The 25,492-nt window shown below is 47.2% G+C and overlaps 1 protein-coding gene across 1 annotated transcript in view; it reads left to right on the forward strand.

Annotated features, from left to right (window-relative positions):
• VSTM4 (V-set and transmembrane domain containing 4) overlaps positions 1–25,492 on the forward strand; it is a 97,327-nt gene that overhangs the window by 36,959 nt on the left and 34,876 nt on the right. The window contains 2 exon segments of the mRNA XM_045068488.1: positions 2,664–2,771; positions 12,690–12,723. Of these exon segments, the coding sequence (XP_044924423.1) occupies positions 2,664–2,771; positions 12,690–12,723 (142 nt within the window).

Below are 25,492 nucleotides of genomic sequence, written 5' to 3' on the forward strand. Positions count from 1 at the left end.
CTTAACGACTGAGCCACTCAGGCGCCTCTTCTGTGTTTTCTTAAATATGACTCAGCACAGAGCTCCAGTCCTCTTTGAAGTTCCGTGTGACCTCCTCAGACTGGTTGAGTTCCTTCTCTGTGTGTTTCTGGCACTGGGCACACCCTTCTGTTGTTACAAATGCCATGGAATTCTCTGATTTCTTGATGAGACTTTAAAATGTCCATTGTTCTATTTCTTGTACTTAGGAGAGTGCTGAACATGGCTGATAATGAACATCTGTTGGCTCAAGACATTTAAGTGGGTAGGGAAACATTTTGCTGAGTTCAAACGTCTGTAGCTTTTTGCGGCAGAGAAGGGTTAAACGATGCTTTTGGCTTCTCTTTGCCTTTCTGAGCAGTCGGCATTTGATCAATCAGATTGGTGATGAAGTTGATCATAGGAGTTTAGGAAATGAGGATGTATGTTATTAAGGGCTCAAGGTTGGTGTTCACCCCAAATTCACATGTTGAAATCCTAGCCCCTAATAAAACCATATTAGGAAGTGGGGCCTTTGGGAAGTGATGATGTCATGAGAGTGGAGCCTTCTGAATAGGATTATTTGCCCTTCTAAGACAAGACCTCATAAGAGCTTGCTTGGTGTCTCTCTGTTCTCTGCCATGTGAGGACACCAAGAAGAAATGTCTACAAACCAGAAAGGGAACTCTTACCAGTTACCAGTTCTGCCAGCATCTTGCTCCTGTGGGAAGTGTATGTTTATTGTTTAAACTGCTCAGTCGGGGGTACCTGGGTGGCTCAGTGGGTTAAAGCCTCTGCCTTCGGCTGCGGTCATGATCCCAGGGTCCTGGGATTGAGTCCCGCATTGGGCTCACGGCTCAGTGGGGAGCCTGCTTCCTCCTCTCTCTCTGCCTGCTTCTGATCTCTGTCTGTCAAATAAATAAATAAAATCTTAAAGAACAAAAACAAAAAACTGCTCAGTCGATGGTATTTTGTTATAATGGCAAAAGTGACTGAGACAAAGATGATCATGAAAAAGAATGGACATAATTGTAGAGTAGCATGTATTTCTAAAAAACGATACAGGGATCCCCTGTACCCATTTGTGCCCTTAACCTAGTTTCTCCCAATGGTAACATCGTGCAAAACTCTAGTAAAACCCGGCAACCAGGATGTTGACATTGATACACCCAAAATACAGAACATTCCCCTCCCCACAAATGTTTCTTAGAGCCAAACCCAGGTTCCTCCCATCAGCTACTTGCTGCTTAACCTCTGGCAATCATTAATCTGTTCTCCATTTCTGTAATTTTGCCATTATATAAATAAAATCATACAGTATGTAGCCTTCTGGGATTTCTGCCCCCCAACCTGCACCCCCGCATTTAGCATCATTCTCCGGAAGTTCCAGATTGCTGCATCCTTTAGTAGCCCGTGGTGTGTATGAGCACAGTTTGTTGAGCCGTTCACCTCCTGAAGGACATCTGGGCAGGTGCCAGTTTCGGGTTAATGCAAATAAAGCTGCGATTTTGTGTGAACTGAAGTTTTCATTTCTCTGAGGGCATTTGTCCCAGAGCAGTTGCTGAGTTGAAGGGAATTTGTAGGTGTATCTTTTATGAAACTGTTTTCTGGAGTGGCTGTGCCATTTTATATTCTCACCAGCAAACTGGTCTCCAGTGACCCAGTTTATTCATAGCCTTCCCGACATTTAGTATTGTCGCTATTTTTTATTTTATTGGTTTTGATGGGTGTGTGAGATATCTCGGCGTGGTTTAAATTTGTACTTCTCAAATGACTGAGGAAGTTGAACATCTTCTCATGAACTTATTTGCCTCCTGTATGTTCTCTTTAATGAAATGTCTCTGGTTCTGCTCATTTCCTAATAGGATTGGTTGTTCATTTTTTTACTGTTGTGTTTTGAGAGTTCTTTATATTTTACATACTAGTCCTTTGTTGGATATACAGTTACAAATGTTTCCTCCCAGTCCATAGCTTGTCTTTTCATCCTCTTCATACGGGTGTTTACAAAAGAGAAGTTTTTAATTATGATGAAATCAAGTTGATCAAATTTTCTCTATATACATGATGTTAGTGTGAAGTGTAAAAATTCTCGGCTTATGGACGCCTGGGGAGCTCAGTCGGTTAAGTGTCTGCCTTCGGCTCAGGTCATGATCCCAGGGTCCTGGGATCGAGTCCCATATCGGGTCCCTTGCTCAGCAGGGAGTCTGTCTCTCCCTCGGCCTCCCACTTGCTTGTGCTCTCTCTCTCTCTCTCTCTCTCTCTGACAAACAAATGAAGTCCTTAAAAAATACATTTATAAAAAAATTTCTCTGGGGCGCCTGGGTGGCTCAGTGGGTTAAGGCCTCTGTCTTCGACTCAGGTCATGATCCCCAGGGTCCTGGGATCGAGCCCCACATCAGGCTTTCTGCTCAGCGGGGAGCCTGCTTCCTCCTCTCTCTGGGCCTGCTTCTCTGCCTGCTTGTGATCTCTGTCTGTCAAATAAATAAATAAAATCTTTAAAAAAAAAAATTCTCTGCTTAGTCCTAGATCCCAAAGATTTTCCTCCTATTTTCTCCCCTAAATTTTCTAGGTTGTATTTTCTGTGTAGGCTTGTGATTTATTTTGGACTGATTTTTGGTAACGTATGAAGTTGATCTTATCTGATACCACTGTGTCTTTGCCTTCAGATCTCTACATCTACGCTGTTCTCGTGTGCTGCGTGGGGATCCTCAGTGTCCTCCTCTTCACCCTGACCATCATCTGGCAGTCTGTGTTTAGCAAGAGGAAAGCCAGAGGTAAGAGGACCGATAAGGTCATGTCTGGAACAGGAGCACAACCAAACCACAGACGGGGGAAGATGCTGGGCAAAGTATAACCTTGTTTGAAAAATGCATCGTGAGTCAGGGATTATGTCCCTGTGACGGGTGAGTACAGCGAGTGAGGAGATGTGTCCCCCTTACTCTGCTAAAATCAGTTGTGCCCGCGTTGAAATTTCTTTTTCTCAAATCCCTTCCTTCCGCGGTCTCCGAGGCGGTGGCCCTTCTCTCTGTCATTGGCCCAGACAGGACTATGGAGTCAGACGAACCGGGATTTGACTGGTTTTAGACGTGTTCCTTAACCACGTTGAGCTTCACTGTCTTCATCTATGAAACGAACTGGGGTGGACACTGCCTTCCTCAGACGACGTGCGGTTTTGAGTGTTCATTATTTAATTATAGTACTGGCCCAGGGCCTGGCGCCCGGCAGGCAGGTGGGGTCAGGAAGGCTCCGCCCAGCCTGGGGGGGGGGTCACTTCCATCTCCTTCCCTGTCAGCATCCCTACTGGCCTGGGATCTGTCCTCAGCCCCGTCCTGCTCTGCTCTTTCTCTCTTAATGATTATAGTTCTGGGGACTCCGACTCTTACCTCCCTATGCAGGCTGCCCGGGCTGCTTTTCCACTGCAGTCCCCACCTCTCAGCAAGCCTTAATGTCTCGTTTCCGCTGGAGCCTGTATGCTTCCTCCGAAATACCCTCCCTGCACACCGTCTGCATTTCCAAAGCAGGTGTGGACGCTGTAGCTCCCCGAGATGATGTGGATGACAGCTGGGCTCTGGAATTAAACCGGCTCTGGTTCAGATGGCTGCTCTTCACTTACCAGTGGATGACTTACCCGCTGAGCCTCACCTTTCCCATCTGAGTAATGGGAAAGCAGTAATGTGTCCAGTCCCATGGGATTATTGAGAGGCTAAAGTTCAACAACAACAGCAACAAAACCTTTAACACATTCCGACTCTTGTCAGTGTCAATGACACATGGTTAGCATTATGCATCAGTCCGAGGTCACAAAGCTGGGAAGTGTTAGACTGGGTGGTCACAGTGTATGGGAACACTTGCACAGGGAGACGGAGCCATGCTTCCAGAGGGCCTCTCCGCCAAGGTGCAGGCAAAGCTGAGGGAGGGTGGGGGTACACTCGGGGACCAGCCTGCAGGAAGCTGTTGCCATTGCAGAGTTAGGAGACGAGGGCAGGAGAGGCTCCTGGGACTTGCAAGAGCTACCGCTGTGGGACAAGTGTCACCAGCAGGAGCCTTAGGAGAGGGACCCAGGCAACGCCATACCAGGAGGCAGCAGGGAGGGAGCCGGGAGCACTCATTCCTCTGCTCTCCTTTTTCCCCTCTCCTCTGCATGTCCTGCTGCTGCTTTGCTGTGCTCTCACCAACCAGGAGCCAGAGGGCAGGGTGTGGAGGTCAGCCTCCTTGCTAGTCACGGTGGAGAGGGACACAGAGACACCCAGCACACCCAGGCCTATGGCGGATCTTTCATAAGCCATACCCTTCCCACAGTGCTCTCTGCGGTCTCTCAGCTGAGCCAGAGAGACTTCTTCTGCAGCCTCCACCTACCACATCACGAGTGCCCAAGCTTTCCTCCTGTTGCAAACCCTTGCCTACGCCTGTGAGCTTGTGGGACATGTTGTACAGATGCCTTCGCTGCCCTTCAAGAGAATAACGAGGAAGGTACAGGCCCGTCATCTGATCCATTCTCCTTGGAATTTGGCTTATGACAGCTGCTCAGCAAGTGGGGGACAAATGTGTTTGTTTCCCAGCTGCTTTGCTCCCAGCTGTTGGAGTTTGGAAGCCCCATAAGCAGTCTCTAAGCCTGTTTTGCTCCAAAGGCACCTCTGCCTGGGTTTGGGAGCAGGACAGAGCAGCGTGCCTTGAGCTGCTGGCTCTGGTAGTTGGTAGGTAGGATCGGGGAAACAAAGCAAAGTAGTTAGTTCAGGAGACATCCACCTCCTCCAGAGCCAACGAAGCAGACTGCCAAAGTACGTGCCATGCCTCACACGGAGCCCCCGAGAACCTGATCCCAGTCGCCCTTGCCCCCCTACCCCCAGAACGAGCCCAGACAGCCTTGTGTGCACCTGTGCAGTGTCCCAAAGTGCCACTGAGCTTCCAGGAGCTTCGCGGGGTCCACACTGCTCAGTGGCTCCTCCACAATCCTGTGTAATCCTCACCACCAGTCCCTACTGCTTCCGTTTGCGAGAAAGGACTCAGCGGAGAAGCTTGAGAAAGTCCTGAAAGGGGTATGGCAGAGCCCAAGCTCAGCCTGATTCTGAGGAAATTTCTATGGAGGAGAGCTTCACCATCTGGGAGCCAGGCTTGCCAAGGAATTTTCTTTCAGCCTTCACGGCGGTTCCTGCCAAGGTCCTTTCCAAACAGCAGGTATCGCTCCCGTAGTCCCTAGGGAGCTCTGCTTTATTCCAGCAGGCTGGCCTTCTGTGGCCCTGGCTGGGCGGGTCCTGCCCTGTGGGACGCTAGCAGCCAGGTGCCTCCCAGCCACCACAGGGCCGGGGACAGGGACTGTGCAGGGTGGGGCCAGGGTTACCCCTCACCTGGACCTTGGAGCCTTAGCACAGCGCTGCCCGAACCTCAAGGAGCAGAGTGTTCACCAGGAAGCCTGCTCAAATGAACATTCTGACTGAGTACTTCTAATGAGATCATGGCGGGGCCATGGTTACCTGTGAGACGCCACGCTTCGAGTGGCAAGGCCTTAGAGCTGGTTCTTCTGAACCCTGTCCTCCTCTGTACCCGTCTTTTATACGAAATATTTTGAAAGGATCCCATTACCATCTTGAAATGAAACTCAGAGATGAGATGAGCTGCCTGTGCCCACAAAAATACAATCGGGCCCAGACCCCCTTGTTATGTGGACAGTTTCTGGGTTTCCTGTGTCACTGTGTGTGGGTTGGGCCTTCTGCCTTCTGGCCACATGGAGGAAAGCCAAGCTCTCTTGCCCAGCTAAGAACCTCAGAGCATCCTGGCTGCTCACAGACATAAGGAAAGCGGAGGGGAGCCCAGCACCAGCTCTCCCGCTCCTTCCCCTGGATCTTCCTCAAAGGGGGTATCAGAGTAGCTGTCCCCACTCCCGGTGCCATCCCTTGGAGGCTGCCTGAGGTAAACAAAGCCCAGCCTGGAAGCTGGGGGGCCAGCAGCCAGCGTCCTTCTCTCTCTCCATTCCCGCTACTTGGCCCTCCCCCCGCCTCGCGCTGCCTTGTTTTCCTGGGGTGCTCCTTGTTCTCGTGAGCTGCTGTTAATTGCACCCATGGGTTCCTTGCTTTGCACTTTCCTCCTGAGTTGTGACTCTTTGTCCTGGCTCTTAGTGCCTGGGTGCTTGCAGCTTTGTCCCAGGGGCTCTGCGGCTCTGAATCACCGTGGAAAACACGAGTCCTGGTGGCCCAGGACCAGTCCCTGAGTTACTCCTCAAGCACAGTGCTTTCCTGTGACTTTTACTTGTTTGGAAATGAGCCCAGACTTGCTGCTTTGAGAGGGCTCTAGCAATCCCCCAGCCTTCCCTGTCTGAAATCTTACAAGGGCAGTTTGAAGGCACTGTAGGACCAGACGGAAGGAGATGGCCTTAACACCTTTGTCGCTACTCTCTGTGACATCTTGGTCTAGTTGACACTGCTGTGCTAGAACCCTAGCCCTGGAGCCAGGGCTTCCTAGAGTTTGCGAGACCCCCACGTTCCCCTGCTGCAGGCTTGTTCTCCCAGCTTCCCCAGGGGATGGGGCCAGAGAGCCTATGAACTGTATCCCCAGGAAGAAGGTGGTGGGGGTGTATGTCCCTGTCACAGCCACGCTCAGTGAAGGGAGGAGGCTCAAAGCATGGAATCGGGGGTGGCTGTGGGTGAGGAGCAGAGAGGTGACCCTGGGGCCTTGGAGAAGTTGATTGGCTCACCTGCCTGCTGTCGCGGACACTTGGACAATCCCTAGCATGAGCTCTCCTCGCCGTACACTTCTTAGATGCAGAGCATCTGCAGAGCATGTGGGAAGGTTGGCTGGCTCTTGTGGGCCCACTGCCTTCTTGGGAAGGGGACCCATCCTCCCTGCGCGGGTGCTTGTCAGCCTCCCCAGGAGCCTAATGCCAAGAGCATGGGACCCAGAGCCTGGATTCAAGCTCCTTTACTTTCAGAGTGGGTCTTCTTAGGCCCCGAGTAGACATCCTGTGTCCCCAAGGGTCTTCACTATAAAATAGGGATAAGAATTTCTCTTACTTGCGTGGCTCCTGGGGATGCTTTTCCCAGGGTGGTGTGGCCGCCGGTCCTGGCGCAGGCAGTTCTGGAGAGCACCTTCCAAAGCCTGCAGCTCAGTTTCCAAACTACATCCTTCCATCACGGTCACAGTGACTGTGGGATCAGCCATCCTGGCTGTGAGGGCAAGCAGAGCTCCCAAATATTGTCTCCAGCAATGCCCCAGGCTTCCCTGTCTGAGCTCGCACAACGGCAGCTTGAAGGCACGGTAGGACCAGACGAAGGAGATGGCCTTAATGCCTTTGTCACTGGTCTTTGATGTCCCAGTCTAGCCGGCACTTGCTGTGTTAGAACCCTAGCACACACATGTCGTCGGACATTTTCTTAGTAGTCGCATTAACAGGGCAAAGAGGTTAAAAAAAAAAAAAAAGCCCAACTCTTTTATTTAAAATATATCTAAAATAGCATTTCAACAAGTATCAATATAAAGATTCAGAATGAGATATTTACCTTCCTTTGTTCATGCTGAGGCTGAAATCCAGCATGATCTCATACTTCCAGCACATCTTCCTCGGGACTAGGCGTATTTCGAGTGCTAGGTAGCCACCTGGGGCCCACGGCTTCCAAATGAGACCAGTTTCTAGACCCACAACTTTATGTGCTGGTGTTTTCCATCAGTGCTTTTCACGTGGTCATGAAATAGCTCCCTGTAGCAAGAGGACAGGCATTCTCCTTCTCAGCTTACCACTTGGTGCCCGAGGGAAATGGCTTCACCTGGCCTTGTGACTGAGCCAGCCCCGAAACACTGTTAGGGCAGGTCTGCTTCCTGGCAGGGGCTGGGGTTTTGGATGTGATGTGATGGGAGCACAGTCCCGTGTAAAGGGAAGGGCTGGCAGGAAGCAGGGCACAACCCTGGGCTTATCTCTCCCCACAGGGAAGTGCAGATGTCCTTTTCCAGGCTGCTGGGCTGTCTGTCCCTGCTGGAGCTGGGGGGGGGGGGGGGGTGCTGGGAGAGCACTGTGCTCAGTCACTCTTGCTCCTTCGGCAGATGCATGAGACCTTTTGTAGGGGCTGTTACAGTCCTTGCATGGTGCAAGAGATGCTTGGGGAGCAGAGCAGAATTATCTACAGGTCCTACCTCAGTGTCTCTGCAAGGCCTGGGTTGGGAGAAGGTGTAGGCAAATTAGAGGAAAGTTAGGGGAGGGTCAGGCCTTGACCTTGAGGCTTCAACACTGGTACAGAGCCTGATAGGATGGGGGAGCGTGGCTACTTCCACTCCAGATCACCCGTCTGGGAGTGGTAGTGGTGGCAGAGATGGGCCCAGATGGGGATGACAGGCTTTAGCCTGAACAGGTCATCTGGGAAATTTGGCCACGAGGTGGGGGCTGGGAGCAGTGTGGCTCAGGCTGAGGTGGCAGAGAAAGGGTAGCCCCAGCTCACACACACATTTCTGCCAGGAGGTGAGAAAAACAATCTTTTCCTTTCAGTCGTCCAAGTCCTAAAGATCACAAGATCACCACTGAAAAAGAACACTGTCCTGAGTTTTCATTTCTGTGCAGTCTGTTGCCTTTGTGTGGGGCTAGGAGCCCCTGGTCAAGTACGCTGGGTGCAAGGTCATGGCCCATGATGGCGACGGGCTCCAGGACCCCCCCTTATTGGCTTCCTCTCTTGCTGGTCTCACTTCCCCACTCTCCAGTGGGTTTGCTGGCATCCCATCCCACAGACACTCTGTCCTGAAATGCTTATCTTACAGGCTCTGCTTCCTGGGAGTCAGTGCTGATGAAGTTACATATATTTAAAGGTGACTCTGTGCCATGGCTATGTCTCCGATGTGTATAGGTCTTATGTTTGGTATGGATTACTTTTGGTTCCCTGGCAGTCCCTCAGCCTTAAAGGAGCATCAGCCATGTCTGAGACATCATAAGCATCAGTCAGCAAGTGCTGGCCGAGGGGCATATTTTGTGCCAGGCACTAACCATCCTCTCTGGGCCCCTGGTCTTTCTGAATCAGCCCGTTCTCCTGCAGCCAACGATTACAAGTCGCCCTGGCCTGCCCTCCGGCTCCCTGGCTTCCTGATCTCCAGGCTGCTCACCTCACTGTCCCTGGACTGGATTTCCCAAAGTAGAGGCCAATGCATGGATTCCCTAAGACTCCAGCCCCAGCTCTTCCCTGCCCAGCTGTGGCACAGTGGGCCAGCCATCTCTCCTGAGACTGACTCTCTACGTCTATAAGGAGCTCTGATACCAGCCACCCAGTATCTCTGAGAATGGTGAGGAGTAGTTACAAGAGGGCTCTAGAGTCAGGCTGCCCAGTGTTGCCCTTTCCTAGGTGTGTTAGTTTGCTTGGCTGCCATAGTAAAGCTTGTAGGTGGCTGTCTTCTCCCAGTATCTTCACACAGTCTTTCCTCTGCACCTGTTTCCTAATCTCGTCTTAGAAGGACATCAGTCATTTTAGATTAGGGCCCACCCCCAGTGACCTCATCTTAACTGAATCACCTGTTTAAAGGCCTCACCTCCAACTACAGTCACATTCTGATGTGTTGGGTTTTAGGCTTCAGCATAGTAAGGATGCAGCTCAGCCCCTAACATTAGCTGTGTGATCTTAGGCAAGGTCATTAACCTTTCTGTGTCTCAGTGCCCTCCACCATAGAATTAGGTGCATAACAAAGTTTTTGTGAAGATTAAATTCAAGTGCAAAATTCGTGGTCTTCAAACATTTTTGCTTGCATAGCACCTATAAGCATTTCAAAAACTATGCACTCTTGAACATTTTTTTTGGTGTCTAAACTTTTTGATCATAAATGTAAATTGTTGCAAAGGAGGTAATTTCTAGGGCATCACAAATATGGACATCTTAAAACAAAGTGTTTCAATCTCTTTCACATCTAAATGTTATGAATTTCATAACTACCTCTCTTTATTTAAAAAGACTGTGAACATGCTTCAGCTATTAGAAATTGGATATTGTTCCTTTTTCTCCTTGAACTTTTATTTTCACTCTACTTTTCCCACAAAATTTTATCCCACTTTAATGGAGTTATTTTTGTTTACACTTCTCTGTAAAGATAATGTGTATAAAAATTTAAATTAAGAGTTTTTAAATTTCCTTATTCCATAAGTTTCTAGGTATTAAATTTTTTTGTGTTGTTATTAATATTGAACAATCAATAAGATTTGGAAAATGAATATAAAATTAATCAAAACCCCATAGATATTATCAATTTAGATAATCAGTCATAGAAGATCATTTTATTGGAAATGTATTTTTATTAAAGTAAATTTTTATTTTAGTTCATATTCCCTTTGTGTGAATCTGCTTAATAACAGAATTCAACATCACTTCTAATTCCTACTTTTTAAAGTAGAGAATTGAGGCTGAATTCCATTACTAAGAATAGAAATGATGTTGAATCCTGTTATTAGGCAGATTCACACAAGGGTATATGATCTGTCATTGAAAATTATTTTTAATACTTGACCAGCTGACAACTGGATTAGGTCATTATTTAATCCTTGTCGAAAGCAAAATATTGGAAGACTCTCTGCTGGTGAAAGCTTTAGTCGCCCAGTCCTTAGTCATTTGCTTTCTCAACACTGGCACCAACTTTTCAAATCATTTCTCATTTGGTGCCTCCTGTGTTTTACCTCCATAGCACAAGTCAGGATGGGTGAGAGGTATGCCTTGATTTTGTGAAGAGAAACAGTGATGTGATGGGGAGGGAGGAAAGGAATGCAGCCAGAGCTCGGGCATGTTCTGGGAGAATGAATTCTGGAAGAAAGAACACTGTGCTAGGTGAGGATCTAGAAAGCGATTTCCTTAACACTGCCCTTCCTAGGATTGCCCACCGGTTTGCAAACCGCAGACACATGATCACGGATTTATTTAATAAGCCTAGAGTCAGGCCAGGAACATGAAATGTTCCGTAAAACTAATTATGGTTTTATTATTGCCACGACTGTAAATTATCCAGCACAGAGTAGGTGCTCGGTAAATAGGCTATAGAAAGAGTTTATGCACTAAAAGGGAGTAGTAACAGGTAAACCTAAAAAGCCTTTTTTTTTTCTTTTTGAATTAGTGTTTTTATTTATTTATTTATTTATTTATTTATTTTCAGTGTAACAAAATTCATTGTTTACGCACCACACCCAGTGTTCCATGCAATACGTGCCCTCCGTAATACCCACCACCACGCTCACCTAACCTCCCACCCCCCGCCCCTTCAAAACCCTCAGATTGTTTTTCAGAGTCCATAGTCTCCTGTGGTTCATCTCCCCCTCCAGTTTCCCCCAACTCCCTTCTCTCCATCTCCCCATGTCCTCCGTGTTATTTCTTATGCTCCATAAGTAAGTGAAACCATATGATAACTGACTCTCTCTGTTTGACTTATTTCACTCAGCATAATCTCTTCCAGTCCCCTCCATGTTGATACAAAAGTTGGGTTTTCATTTCTGATGGAGGCATAATACTCCATAGTGTATATGGACCAAATCTTCCTTATCCATTCGTCCGTTGAAAGGCATCTTGGTTCTTTCCACAGTTTGGTGACCATGGACATTGCAAAAAGCCCTTTCTAAAGCAGAGCCCCTGTCATGCTGGTCTGGAACCAGCCCTGGTCACCTGCAGGACAGATCATGCCAAGTGTAGCAGCTTAAAAGTAAAAGGATTTTATTTGCTCACAATTCCATCGGTCAGCAGTTTCGGCTGGGCTTAGCTGAACATTTTTTCTGGTCTTCGCTGAAGTCCCTCCTTTGCTGCAGCCTGCTGGTGGATGAGCTGTGGCCTGGCTGCTCTGGGGCCTCAGCTGGGGTGACTTGTGCCTGTTCAATATGGTCTCATCTCTCAGTAGGCTAGCCAGGCTTCTTTACGTGGTAGCAGAAGAGTTCCCTGCAATGAAACAACAAATGAGCAAACCTCAGAGCACAGGGGCCGGTTAGGCCTTTGCTTGCGACATATTGGTTATTATTTCATTGACCAAAGCACGTCTGGCAGTCAAGCAGTTTCACAGCGGTGTGGACAGACACAGGGAGGTGCGATTCATTGGGACCATCAATGTAATGATCCACCACCCACCTCCGGAGCCCATGGCTTTGCTTCTATTTGAAGTGAACTCAATTGTGAGATTAGATTGTCCACTTATTAGGATAACTGCCTAGTTCTTCTTGTTTTTCCTCTGCTGCTAGAATATTTTTTTTTCCACTATGAGACCTACTGTGGAGGATGTCTTGCTCTAAGACTGTCTTTCCAACACACCCTCCCTGCCCCCAGAAGAGTGTTGATCAGAGAACAAAATGCCAGTTTGCAGAGAGGAGCATCTAAGTGGAAACAGGTTGTCCCCAAAGGCTTTCTCATGACTAAGGCAGAGCTTCCAAGTTGGGTGATTGTTACTCTAAGACCTTCCAGATCAGAACCACCTCAACCTGGCTTGGGAAAAAAAAAAAAAAGACTGTTTTAGGTCATCAAACTAAGAGATCTGGGATATATGGTTCATGCCTGGCTCAGTCTAGGTGTGGAACAGTATTAAGTCAATGTGGTATCCATGCTATGGTTATGCTTACTCATCCAAAAAGAAGTATGAAAGCCCCAAGAAGTGGCTTGTACAAACATCTGGGCAACGCCTGGGTACCTACGTTTCCTGGTGATTCCTGGAGCACATGCTTCTAAAGTAACATTTATTTACATTTATTTATTTATCTATTTCTTTTCATTTTACAGCGAGACATTATTTGGTGAAATGTCCCCAGAACAGGTAGGAATACTTTCTTTCTTTTTTCAAATGAAACTCTTTGATATTTTCCTTTCTATTGATATTACCACGAAATTGGCTTAATTTGTATCTTTACCTAGCTGCAAACTATCTGCATGGTAGTTTGCAGTTTGGCCTAAAAATGTGTGTTCTTCATGCACTTGTGTGCTTCTAGATTCCGTGCTCTGGTTTTTACACCCAGATTCCAGAGAAAATATAACTCATGCTGGTTCAACATGGCGGCTGGAGGAGCCTTGGCACCTGCTCTTGGACAGCTGTTTCCCCTGTGTAGGAGGAAGCTAGCAGCTAGACTGAAGCACTTTGATGCTTTCTGGCCACAAATCCTCCTAATTCCCTTCCACCAGTGCCTGCTTGCCCTATGCCCTTCTCTGTAGAATGTGGCCATTAGAAATACATGTGCTGAGATGCTAGCCTTCTAACTGGTGGAACACACCTCACAGGTAACATAACAGTTACAGCAGACATTGCAAATTCATAGTGTGTAGAAATTTGAGACTTCTGGTTCAGGCACAATGGCATAGGTCAGTTTCTCCCTGCTCTTCCCTGCTAAGCACAACCATAAACCCTGAAAATAATGCCAGAGACAACCAAAGGAGGACTCTGAAAGGGGGTAAGAAGAAAAATGATGAAAGGCAAAGAAAAACAAATCTTAAAAGCAATGAGAGTGAAACAATCCATTACTTATGGGGAACACAAATTGGAATGACTGCAGTTTTCATTGGAATTGATGGAAAGCAGAAAGAAGTAGTACATTTTCTCTTTAAAATATTTTATTTATTTATTTATTTTAGGGGGAGAGCAAAGGAGAGAGAGAGCACGAGCAGGGTAAGGGGTGGAGGGGGAGAGGGAGAGAGAGAATCGCAAGTGGACTCCTCGTTAAGCACAGAGCCTGATGTGGGGCTTGATCTCACAACCCTGAGATCCTGAGCTGAGCCCAAATTAAGAGCTGGGCATTTAACTGACTGAGTCACCCAGGCAGCCCAAGAAGTGGCACATTTTCAAATATCAAAAGAGAAGAACTGTCAACTACGAATTCTATATCCAGCCCAACTGTCCTTTAGGAATAAAGGGGAAATAAGGACATTCTCAGATGAAGGAGAACTGAAAGAATTTGTCACTATGGGTCCTACATTAAAAGAAAGGCCAAAATAAATTTTTGAAATAGAAGAGAAAGACTTGATGCATTAGGGAAGAAGATCAACAGTAGAGCAGAAATATGGGGACATAAGTAAGCTATTCTATTCCTCATGAGTTTTAAAAATAATATCTTGTGGAACGCCTGGGTGGCTCAGCTGGTTGGGCGGCTGCCTTCGGCTCAGGTCATGATCCCAGCGTCCTGGAATCGAGTCCCACATCGGGCTCCTTGCTCGGCAGGGAGCCTGCTTCTCCCTCTGCCTCTGCCTGCCACTCTGTCTGCTTGTGCTCACTCTCACTCCTCTCTCTCTCTCTCTGACAAATAAATAAATAAAATCTTAAAAAAAAATAATATCTTGTAATCAAAACAAAAATTATAAAACCATCTGATACTCAGGAAAAGCATTAAGATATTTAGAAGTGGGGAGGGGAAAGTCACCTAAATAGAAGTGAGGTTTTTACACTTCCCTCAAAGTGATAGAAATTTGGTAAGTCACACATTTATTTATCACGCTCAAAGCAACCATTAAAGTGACTATGAAAAAAATACACCCCAAAACAGTATAGAGAAATAAAGACAGAATCCTAAAATATGTTTCAGTAACATAAAGGGACAGATGAATGAAAAACACAGGAAATAAACAGAAAACAGATCATAAAATGACAGACTTAATTGCTAACATACTGTTTCTCTTACCTGGTTTAAAACTTAAACAGTTTAAATACATTAGTCAAATGACAGAGATTGACAGAGTGGATTAAACACACACACACACACACACACACACACACACACACACAACATGTGTATATGCTCTTTACAAGAAACTCACTACAAACCCGGTGAATTAGGTAGGTTGAAATAAAAGGATGGAAAAAGTTCTACCTTATAAACAAAACCAAAACAAATCTGGAGTGGGTAGACTAATAATATGATAAAATAGACTTTAGAGTAGAGATACTTACTAGAAACAAAGAGGGACATTTGATAATGATGACAGGATCAATCCACCAGGATAAAGACCCTAAATATATGTATACACACCAAACAGGAGAACTACCAAGTATATAAAGCAAAGAAAAAAGAGCTGAAAGAAGAAAGAGATAAATCCACAGTTACAGAGGGCAGCTCCAGTACCCCTTCTCAGCAGCCAGGAGACCTTCTGAACAGAAATTCGTAAGGGTATAGAAGATCTAAACACCGCAATCAAGGACAGGCCCAAATTGATACAGATTGAATACTCGGACCACCACCGGCAGAACACATGTATTTCCAGCCCCCGCAGAACATTCGCCATAAGATCTAGCCTATCTTAGACCAAATGTTGGGCTTTAAAACAAACCTCAGCAACCTTAAAGCAATGGAACTCATACAAACACACGGAAATGAAACAGCACACTTTAAAAATAATGCATGGATCAAAGAGGAAGTCTCAGAGGAAATAAAAAAAAATACAGAGTATTGACCAAAAATAAGAATAAATGCAACAAAACGTGTGTGATGCCTTTAAAGCAGTGCTGATGGGGAGATGTATGGCCTTAAATGCTTGCATTAGGAATTAGGAAAGCCCTCAAATCAACAATCTGAAGTCTCACCTCAGAAAATTAGGAAAAGAGCAAAATAAACCCAAAGCAGGCAGAAAAGAATGAAATGATAAAGGTCAAAGAAGAAACTGATGAAACTGAAAAGAGCAAAACAATAGAGAAAAATCAGTGAATCAAATATCTGGTTCTTAGGAGACTGACTGCTGGGAGGAAATGGGTAAAGTGTACCCAAGATCTCTCTGCTTTATTTCTTATGACTGTATGTGAATCTGCAGTTATCTTCATAAATACTTCAGTTGGATGTGAATTTGGATGTCTCTGGAGGATCTCTCTATAGCCCCAGCAGTCCGTATACCTGACTGCTGTGCATTTCTGCTGCTGAGTTTGGGATCCAGAGAAACCCTATTACTAAAATCAAAATATAAACTTCTTTTATTGAGAGTTCACCACCTTCCAGGTTGTTGTTTGGAGTAGACCAACAGTGAAGAAGAGAGATAGAAATCCCTGCTTTGTGGAACTTATAGGCACTGAATGCAAATGCTCGTGTCCCTGGGAGAGATGTCTGACTATGGCTAAGTGAAGACATCAGCAAAGCCTCTCCCCACAAAGGCAGCTTTTAATTGAACCAAATCAACAAAAATAATTATTCTAACACTCTGGGAAGACCACAGGTGTATGCTAAACGGAGAGCCTTTTATACTGAAAAAACTGCTAAGCTGCTCCTGACAGTGGGGTCTGGTGGGGTTTTGGCCTCTGTTTGCTCTGAAACTCTTCCCTCCTGCTTTGTTGGTGAGCTTCTTTCAGAGCAGGGAGTGCTGCGAGGACCACCAGATGCTCTGTTGTTAGAAGGGGGCTCATGTGGCTTAGAGCAGTGTGCAGTGCTCACGTTCAGCAGCAGTATCCCGGGAGGTGACCTTCTTAGGGGAGTTGAGCAAGGAGGGCCAACAATGCTGCTAGTCTGAGCTTTTGGTCACAGTTAGGGCAAGTGTATTTCTCACTGAGACAACACACATGGGGAGTGGGTATGGAGAACACCCAAAGGAGAGAATAACACTGTGCAAATAGTAGCAAGAGACATGGTAGCTGAATTAATATCAGATAAGATATAATTTTAAGACAAGAAATAGGATGAGAGACCAAGAAGGAAATTACAAATTGTGAAGGATTAATACCACCAGGAAGGTACAACAATTATAAAGGAACGTGGGCCTAACAACAGAGCCTCAGCATCCATGAAGAAAAAAAGAAAAAGGAAAGATGAAATTGGTGATTCTAGAATGATAGTTGGAGATTGCAATGGTCCACTCTCAGAAATTGATAGAATACCAAGACAGAAAATCAACAAGGGCATAGAACATCAAGCAATTTTACTTGACATGGAATGCTCTACCCAATGACCACATACCATACTTGTCAAGTGCACTGGGAATATCCACCAGGACAGACCATATATCTACACCACAAAACAAATCCACATAAATTTACCAATTTTATGTACGTAAGAAATCATACAAAGGTTGTTCTCTGAGCAACAGAATTGAATAGAAATTAATGACAGAAGGAATCTGGGAGATTTCCAAACATTTCAAAATTTAAAACAACACACTTCTAAATAATACAAAGAAGAAATTACAAGAGAAATTAGAAAATATTTTGAATTAAATACAAATGAAAACAAAACACATCAAAACTTACAAGATGCTGCTAAAGCAGTGCTTCAAGAAAAAATTATGGCTTTAAATGCCTATATTAGACAAGAAGAAAGACTTCAAATCAATAACCTAAGCTTTCACCATAGTTAACCAGAAAAATAAGACCAAGTGAAATCCACAGTAAGCAGAAGAAAGGGTATAACAAAGATCACAACAGAAATCTATGACATGGAAAAAACACACACGTGCACAGAGAAAAATCAATAAAGCCAAACTTTGTTCTTTGAAAAGATCAATAAAATTGACAGATCTTAAGTAGACTATACAGGAAAATAAAAAAGAGGAAAAACCAATTACCAAATCAGGAAGCAAAAAAGAAATAGCTGGAGCTCTGGGGTGGCTCAGTCGATTAAACATTTGGCTCTTATCTAAGCTCAATTCTTGATATCAGGGTTGTGAGTTCAAGCCCTGCATTGACCTCCATGCTGGCCTTGGAGCCTATTTAAAATTAAAAAAAAAAAAAAAGAAAAGAAAAAGAAGGAATCACTACAGACTCAACCAACGTTAAAAGGATTATAAGAAAATATTATGAACACATTGGTTCTAACAAATTAAACAACATAGATAAAATGGAAAAATTCCTAGAAAGACACAAACTACCAAAATTGATTTAAAAAGGAATCTATAAAGTGAATAAACCTGCAGTAAGTCAAGAAATTGAATTGTTAGCTAAAATCTTTCCAACCAGGAAAAGCCCAGGCCCACACTGCTTTACTGGTGAGATATATCAAGAATTAAAGGAAAATATAATACCAGCCCCTCACAAAGTAATTCAGAAAATTTTGAGAAGGCATGATCTTTTCAACAAATAATGCTGGGATAAAATACAGAAAGATGTCTTGCAACTCAATAATAAGATGCCAAATAACACAATTTAAAATGGACAAAACAAATTTGAGTACATACGTCCCTAAAGAAGATACGCAAAAGGGCTAACAAGTTCATGAAAATATGTTCATTATTCATACCCGCTCTAAGAGCGATAAAAAGACAATGTCCAGTGTTGGTGAGGATGTAGAGAAACTGGAACCCTGTTTGTTGCAGGTGGAAATGTGAAAGGGTGTAGCCGCTTTGGAAATCAATTTGGTAGTTTCTTAAAGCATTAAACACATACTCACCATAGGACCCAGAAAATCGGTCCCAGAGAAACGAAAGCATCTGTCCATGCACACACAAACATACTGTTGTTCATAGCTGTTTTGTTCATAATAACCAGAAGCTGGAAACAGTCTGAATACAGCCAAGAACTGGTGAATGGTTAAACACCATTGAGGAATCCATTCACTAAAATACAGTTTGCTAATAAAAAGGAACAGAGTGCTGATACATGCGGCACACGGATGAACCTCAGAAACGTTATACCAAGCAAACTAGACCAGATGCAAAAAATTATGTATGGCATGATATCATCTATTTGGAATGTCCAGAAAAGGTAAATTTATAGGAACAGAAAACAGTTGCTTAAGGCTGACGGTGGGAGTAGGAATTAACTATAAATGGGCAAAAGGGCAAGGGGGAATAGAAATGTTCCAGAAGTGTAGTGTAGTGATGTTTGCACCCCTTGATAAATCTACCCTAAATTATTGAATTGTATACTTAAGATCAATGAATTTTATGATGACTAAATTATCTCTCCATAAAGGTACTTGTTTCTTTCCAAAAGCATGTGCTCCGCAGGGCCTGGCATTTCAGATGTGGGGGGCTGGGGAGGTTATGGCTGGGGAGCTCAGAGGCTGTGCAGGGCCAGCCTGCCAGTGCTTCTCAGGGTTTGCTTGCTATGGCCTCCTGTTTGGCTTTTCATGGTTAGCAAGCAGTGCTGGTGTTTGGGCTCCTCCCTGTCCCTCCTAAGTCTGACCTGTAGGAGGCCCCTATCCTGAGCTGGTGCTAAGACTGGAGTACAGTGAGGCGCTACCGCAGCCTGGTGGGCAGGAGAGTCTGGTCTTCTCCAGGCCCGGGATACCTACCGGGCTGCCCCTCTGCTAGCTGGTGCTCTCAGTGAGTCTGTTTCAGTGCCTGAGTCAAGCTCTCTCCATGGGCATGCCTCTTGGGGGACCAGCCAATAGATCAACCTCTACAAAGCTGCCTCTACTGCACTGCACCCCAGGACCATGCAGATGAACACAAGTCGACAGTGTTCATCTTCCTGATCAGAGTCTCAGGCCTATCTGACTTCGTGCAGCCCAGATTCCCTGCCACGATGCCTCGCAAGTGAACCGGTCAGTCCTTGCCTTCCAGCAGGTTCTGGCCGGCTCTCTGCTCTGCTTCTGCAGCCCAGGCAGTTTCTCTTGTCCCTGTCGTGCCGGGGGCTCCCAGATCCCAGCCCCATGTGTGCTGTGGCAGTGGGCGGCTGGGCCTGGAGATTTCTCAAGCTGTTATCCAGCATCAGTGCTCTTCTCTGTCCTCTGACCACTTCCTCCTTAGGGAAAATGGGCAGAAAGCGCAGGGCCAGGGCGAGATGCCAGGAACGGAAACCCTCAGGCAGGGGAGGGACCCTCAGGATGGGGCCATGCTGGCGCTGAGACTGCGGTCACCAAGAGAAGGCCTGCTGAGTGACTGGGCAAGAATTTGGAGACCCTAGGGCTTTCAATGACTTTTTGCGAGAAGTTCATACAGAAGGAAAACAAGTCTCATCTTGAATGTGTGTCGTTCCCGGAGTCGGAAGTTGCCATCTCCTGCGGGGGCGGGCACTGACTTTGGGGCTGGGAGGCTGTTTCTTTCCCATGGCTAAGTGTTCTTCTGGAGCAGAAGGCTGGGCTAGAGGGAGCCTGTCAAGATTTTGCAGGATTGTAAATGGGCCTTCCCCGGGGACGGCCGCTCCCTGACAGCAGCTCAATGGGTAAGCATGGAACTGCCCCTAAAGGTCCCAGAAAGTCACATTTGAAACGAAATGCCACCATTCACATAGAGATGTGGTAGGTCCCCACACCATGATACCTCTTCCATGGATCCAGATGCCTTCCTTCCTATAGGTCAAGTTCAAGAAAGTTGCCAAGAAGGTGGACATGGACAAAAAGGCAATTTCCAGTAGATTTCCTGACCTGTTGCTTGACCTCTCCTTATGGGTTTGAGGTAATAAAGTATTTGCAAATGGGAGAAATTGAAGCAGACAGCATGTTCCCTGTGCCAACAGCAGTTAGGAGACCGAAGTAATCCAAGCCTTCTTCATGTGTTCTGGTTCCTACGCCTTCTTGTGGATAAGCAGGGGTGTAGACCATTTATATGTTGGATAAATTACAGGCACAGGCTTACTGTGGTTTGTGAGCTTAATTTAAAACATTTTCCGTTTTTTTCCCTGAACCATCAGAGGTTTTGTTTTTTTAAACACACTCCTATAGCTGGAGTATGGGATTTAATTAATAATTGATTTGTTCAGGATCTTAGCGTGAAGGCAGAAATGATTTCAGAACGAATGTGAACACGTCGATTCCAAACTTAGATAGGTACCCACTTGCTTTATTTTCACAATATTGCAGAGCGGTAGTATTACAGAATTTGTTTCTTTTTTGAAAGGTAATCCACTGGGATGTTTAAAGATTCTGAGGCCAGGCTGCCTCAGTTCAAATCTGGACTTGGGTACTGATTGCTGTGTGACTTTGGCTAGTTCTTCAACCTCTCTGATGAAATGGGGGCAGAGAAAGTCCTAGCGCATAGTGGGGTTGGGAGGATTGAATTAGTTAGTCTGTAAAAAGTTCTTCCAATGGTCCTGGTATATGGTGAGCTTTATGCAAGTGGTTCTGTTATTATTCAGTCATACTTATGGGTGATTCTTCTATAGAGGACTTTTTATAAGGCCTGGAGGGCAGGGATGAAATAACACACAGCCCATGCCCTTGAGGTCCACACTGAATGGGAGAACTAGAGAAGCAAAACCATGTGCTACCCACAAAGCTGACGTGGGCACAGCAAAGAGGCCCTGCTAACCCCATCTTCCCAGTCGGTGGGTGGTAGGGAAAGCTTCCTGGAGATGGGATTTGGGCCAAGTATTGAAAGAGGGGTAAGAGTGTTCCAGAAGAGAGTTGGGAAAGCACAGCACACAGAAGTGGGGAGAGAGGGGTACAGAGGGTAGGAGGCTGGGGGGCTGGCGGCACTTGGTCCACAGCAGTGAGGTTCTCTGGAGATTCCGGGCAGAGCACCAGGAAATAGAGGCTGGAGGAGAAGGCCAGGGATGGGCACAGGGCTAAGCCTTGCCACACACCATCTTCATTCTTCACAGCATCGTGTGAGCGGGTGCTGTGATTGTCCCATTCTACAGATGGAAAGTGATGCACAAGGAGTGTGGATGGTGGTGAGGTCTTTGCTGGGCAGGGATGGGGCAGCGAGGGATGCCAGCCTGGGAAGCTCAGACTTGCTTGTGAGGGCTTCCGTGCTGGCATTCGCTCAGATGAACAAGGAGGAGAAGCTCCAGGAAGTCAGGGCCGTGGAAGGAGAAGTGGGAAGGGTTCAGCCACAGAGGCTGGCTGCAGCTGCAGCTGCGCTCCACGCCCCTGACTTTGAAAGGTCAGCGCGCTCTGGTCTAGGCACCCATTTACGAAAGTTCCAACCATTGTTGTTGTCGTTGGTTGGCTTGAGCCCACACCCTAAACGCCTTCCCGGAGCATGGAAGGTTCACCGGAGCATGGAAGGTGGCGAGCGCAGGATGGCAGACGCAGGGGCTGTGTCTCCCGGCCCCCACCCTGCATCCCCGACCTCCTTGCTGGTCCTCTCATCCTCACCCCCTCTCCTGCCTCAGCTCTCCGGCTCAGTGCCCTTCCGTAGCCCCCAGGCCGAGGCAGGCATGAGGAGGGCTGGCCTGTGAGATGGACCCTGGTGGTTGTTCCTCACGTAATGTGAAGGACATTCCACCTGGATTTGGTGTCCGCTGGAGCCATGCCACCCGGCAGCTTGGTGACCTTGGGCCACTTGGCTTCTTTGGGAATTTTCACTCTTCACAAAATGGGTACAAATTTGCCTCTGTCCCTATCGCTCAGGGTCGCTCTGAGGATTCAAGGAGCTCTCAGTGGCTGTTGGGCTAATTCCTCATAATGACTCACCGTGTGCCCCTGCACCTCCACTTCTGAACACTTTATGGGATTTATTTCTAATCCCCATAAAACCCTGTAAGGCACAAATTAGTCTCCCCAGACTAAGAACAGGAATAAAACTGCCAACTATTAGATAAATAGCTAGTCCTCTGTACTATTTACGAACCTCTTGATTCCAGGTGACAGGAACGCTAGCACAGATGCTATTACCCTGGAAGGGACTTGGCTGACTCATCTAACTAGGGATGCCATGGTGGGTGGGCCTCGAGGAAGTTCTATCTAGGAGACACGCTGTCATCATGATGGTGGCTTCCATTTCCAGCCTGTCTCTGGGCAGTGCTGCCTCAAGGCTTGGTCTGTCCTCAGGTCAGGCTGCCTCCCCTCGGGAAGAGAAAGGTGGTGGCAGGTGCATTCCCTACTGGCCTAACGAAGGAGCTGTCTTCCTTCCTGACAGAAAACACAGTCACCCCTTAGGGCTAGGGGACCAGCCCGAACGAAGCACGGTGGCCAGAGGGAGCTGGGGTAGATTCCCCCCCAAACATATACCCTCAGCCCTAGGGGTTCAGATGCTAGATCTTGGCCATATGCCCCCAGTGACCTCTCTCTGCCGTTATTCTTACAACTCAAGATGAGAGAACCCTGCATGGAACCACTAAATATTAATGAAGCCCCTCCCGATCTCTCCAGTCTGTGTTCAGAGATTTTACAATCACAGACAAAAGCCGTGGCCTGTGGAATGTGTACTCATGATCACAAAGCTGGCAGGGACTGCAGAGGAACAGCCTTAACAAAGAGGCCCCAGCAGAGCCTCTCGGGCTGTGTAAAGCATTTACGATGAAAGGCCACGGAGGCTGTGGACCGGGAGACGCCTTGGCAACTCTGTCACAAAGGAATAGCTTTCCTCTGCTGCTGCTTGGAATGCGCACACCAAGACATCACAGAGGGAAAGCAGCAGAAGTAAGACACCGTGACTGCCGAGGGTCTGCCGGGCTTTGCGAAGGGCACCGGTGCTGGCTGGAGGCACAGAGAGCTCTGTCATGTCTGGCTCCCTACTCCAGGACTCCGAGAGGAGATTCCACAGTAATGATGACAGCAATCCCAGTAAGGTAATAGCACGTGAGACCCATTTCACTCTCATGGCACACCAGACATGGTTCTAGGTTCTTGGCATGTGTGAAATGCCATTTATGAAAAGAGTCATTTCAAGGAAGTCATGGGAGTGGGTGGTGCCCTTCGTCCATCTTGAGCGGGGAGTCCTACAACTTCCAGGCTGCTCCTGGCATGAGTAGTCCAGTGGCGCAGGAGGCCTGCAAAGCACGTCCCAAAGCCTCGAGCGAGATGTCGGGAAATTTGCCCCCTTGCCGGAACCATTGGCCTTTCTCAGTGGCAGCCATCCTGGGGGTGGAGGACTGTAATCGCTCTTCTCCCTATAGCTTATTGAGATTTAATTGACCATAACTGGTAATGACAGTGAGTTGCCTCTGCAGTGTTCCTCCTTCAAGACGGCGCACTTGATGTTGTAGGGTGCAGGGTTAACAGTTCATGAGTGTGCTGCAGGGAATCTTGGCAAGGAGAGCTCAGAGCTGTTTGGCAAGGAGTTCATGGTCCTCTGGGGACCCTTCTTGGGCACTGCCGCTGTCACAACTGAGCTCCGTGGGCAGGAGGAAAGGAAGCACGTGGACATTTCTGCAAAAGCAATGATTTTCCAAAGACGGCGTGGAGCAAGAAGTGCTGGGGTGGGGGGCGATGGCTCCAAGAAGCAGGCCTGGGGGAAGGTCGGCAGGATCTGAACCAGCGCGTTGTCCTCAGCCTTGTTCCCGAATGGCTTTCTGACTGACAGACAACACTTGGCATCTCTGGCCATCCCAGTTCAAACCACAGCAAATCCCCTTGCAGCATGTGACCGACTGCTGTGTGCCCAGCGACGAGGGCGCCTGCTTATTCTATGGGAAACAAGATTAGACAGACCTCAAGGAGGCATTCTGATTCACAGTGGTTGTGCTGAGACGCAAAGATTGCCCTGCACCAAGGGAAAAGCTTGGCATCTGGGGTGCTCGGGTCGGATGTATTAAAGCCCCTTGGCATGAATGGTTGGTTAGCCGCACCTCTAGTATGATCCCAGGGAGAGGCAGGCATTAGGACGGGCACGGATGATTGGGCGAGGATGCCTATGCCACAGGCACCGTGCTTCAGTATGAGGGTGCTTTGATCTCACATTTAGTTGTGGAGGCAAGATGTGGCTGGATCTGTGGATCTTTCTTACAGTTATGTTCTTTGTTTGGGGGGGTTCAGTTCCGCTTGTGCTGTTTTATTGTTGTTGTTTTTTCCTGTTCCTGAACACTTCAGAGGCACCAAATTTCCACATGGCCAGACTACCCCCTCCCACCTCCATTTTGACAGCTGACATCACTTATTCCAGATCATTCCAGGTATAAGTACATACTCCCCTGCTCCTCTGCCCAATTTCGGACCAGGATAATCCTTGGTTTTGGGCACCAGCCCCAGCTCCTGCCTCCAAGTGTCCAGCACTCAGGTTGGCCCCTTCTTCCCCCAACCCAGGCAAGGTTTAGCAGCTGTAAGAGGCCCAGATTTAGTACACACTTGGATGCAGTGGAATGCTGATCTCGCCTTTCAGTGCTTTCTGTTTAGGGAGCTGGTTTAAGCCCAGAGTAGCCATTGTGGATCTGGCTGGATCTACCCTCTTCCTGTCCTAGTTTTCTTATTCTCTGCTGTCTGGGGCTGGACCCAGCATCCTTGCTTCAGGGCCAGGGAGACAGGCCAACCTGGATCAGATCCCACGTCTCCTGCCTGGACTTCTCTGAGGCTTCATTTTCCCCATCGGGGAGTGTCCAGGACTGTGAATATCACGCACTTCTCATGGTGCTTTGCACAGGCTAGAGGCAAATATCACTCTTAATCATTTAAGTTCGGCAAAATATAGTTGCTCCCAGTGTGCTCAGGACCTAGAAATCCAGGTAGCCTGCTGCCTCCAGCGTGTTGGGGCAGCTCCCACTGCTCAGGCTGTAGCCTCTTCCTCTTCCTCCTTATCCGCCGGCTGTGTGCTGGTGCTGATTCTTAGCTGACACCGCTCTCTCTGTGGCAATAGGAAGGCATGCTGGACCATCTCAGGAGGAAAGACTTTCTGATCGAAGTTTAATTTCTAACTCGTAGCCCTCCCCTCAAGGCAAAGACATGATGCCAGGAGGTACCCAGGGGAAAACTTTGTTCTCCTGCAGCACGCCATGAAGCATTTCCCCCTGCACCACACACCAGGGTTGCAGGTCAGCGCTACTAGCCCTTCATGATAACTCTTTGTGATAGATGCCAAGTGTGGGTCTC

This window comes from Mustela putorius, unplaced genomic scaffold (assembly GCF_011764305.1).
Source record: "Mustela putorius furo isolate JIRA1106 unplaced genomic scaffold, ASM1176430v1.1 tig00003909_pilon_pilon_pilon, whole genome shotgun sequence".
Lineage (NCBI taxonomy): Eukaryota > Metazoa > Chordata > Mammalia > Carnivora > Mustelidae > Mustela > Mustela putorius.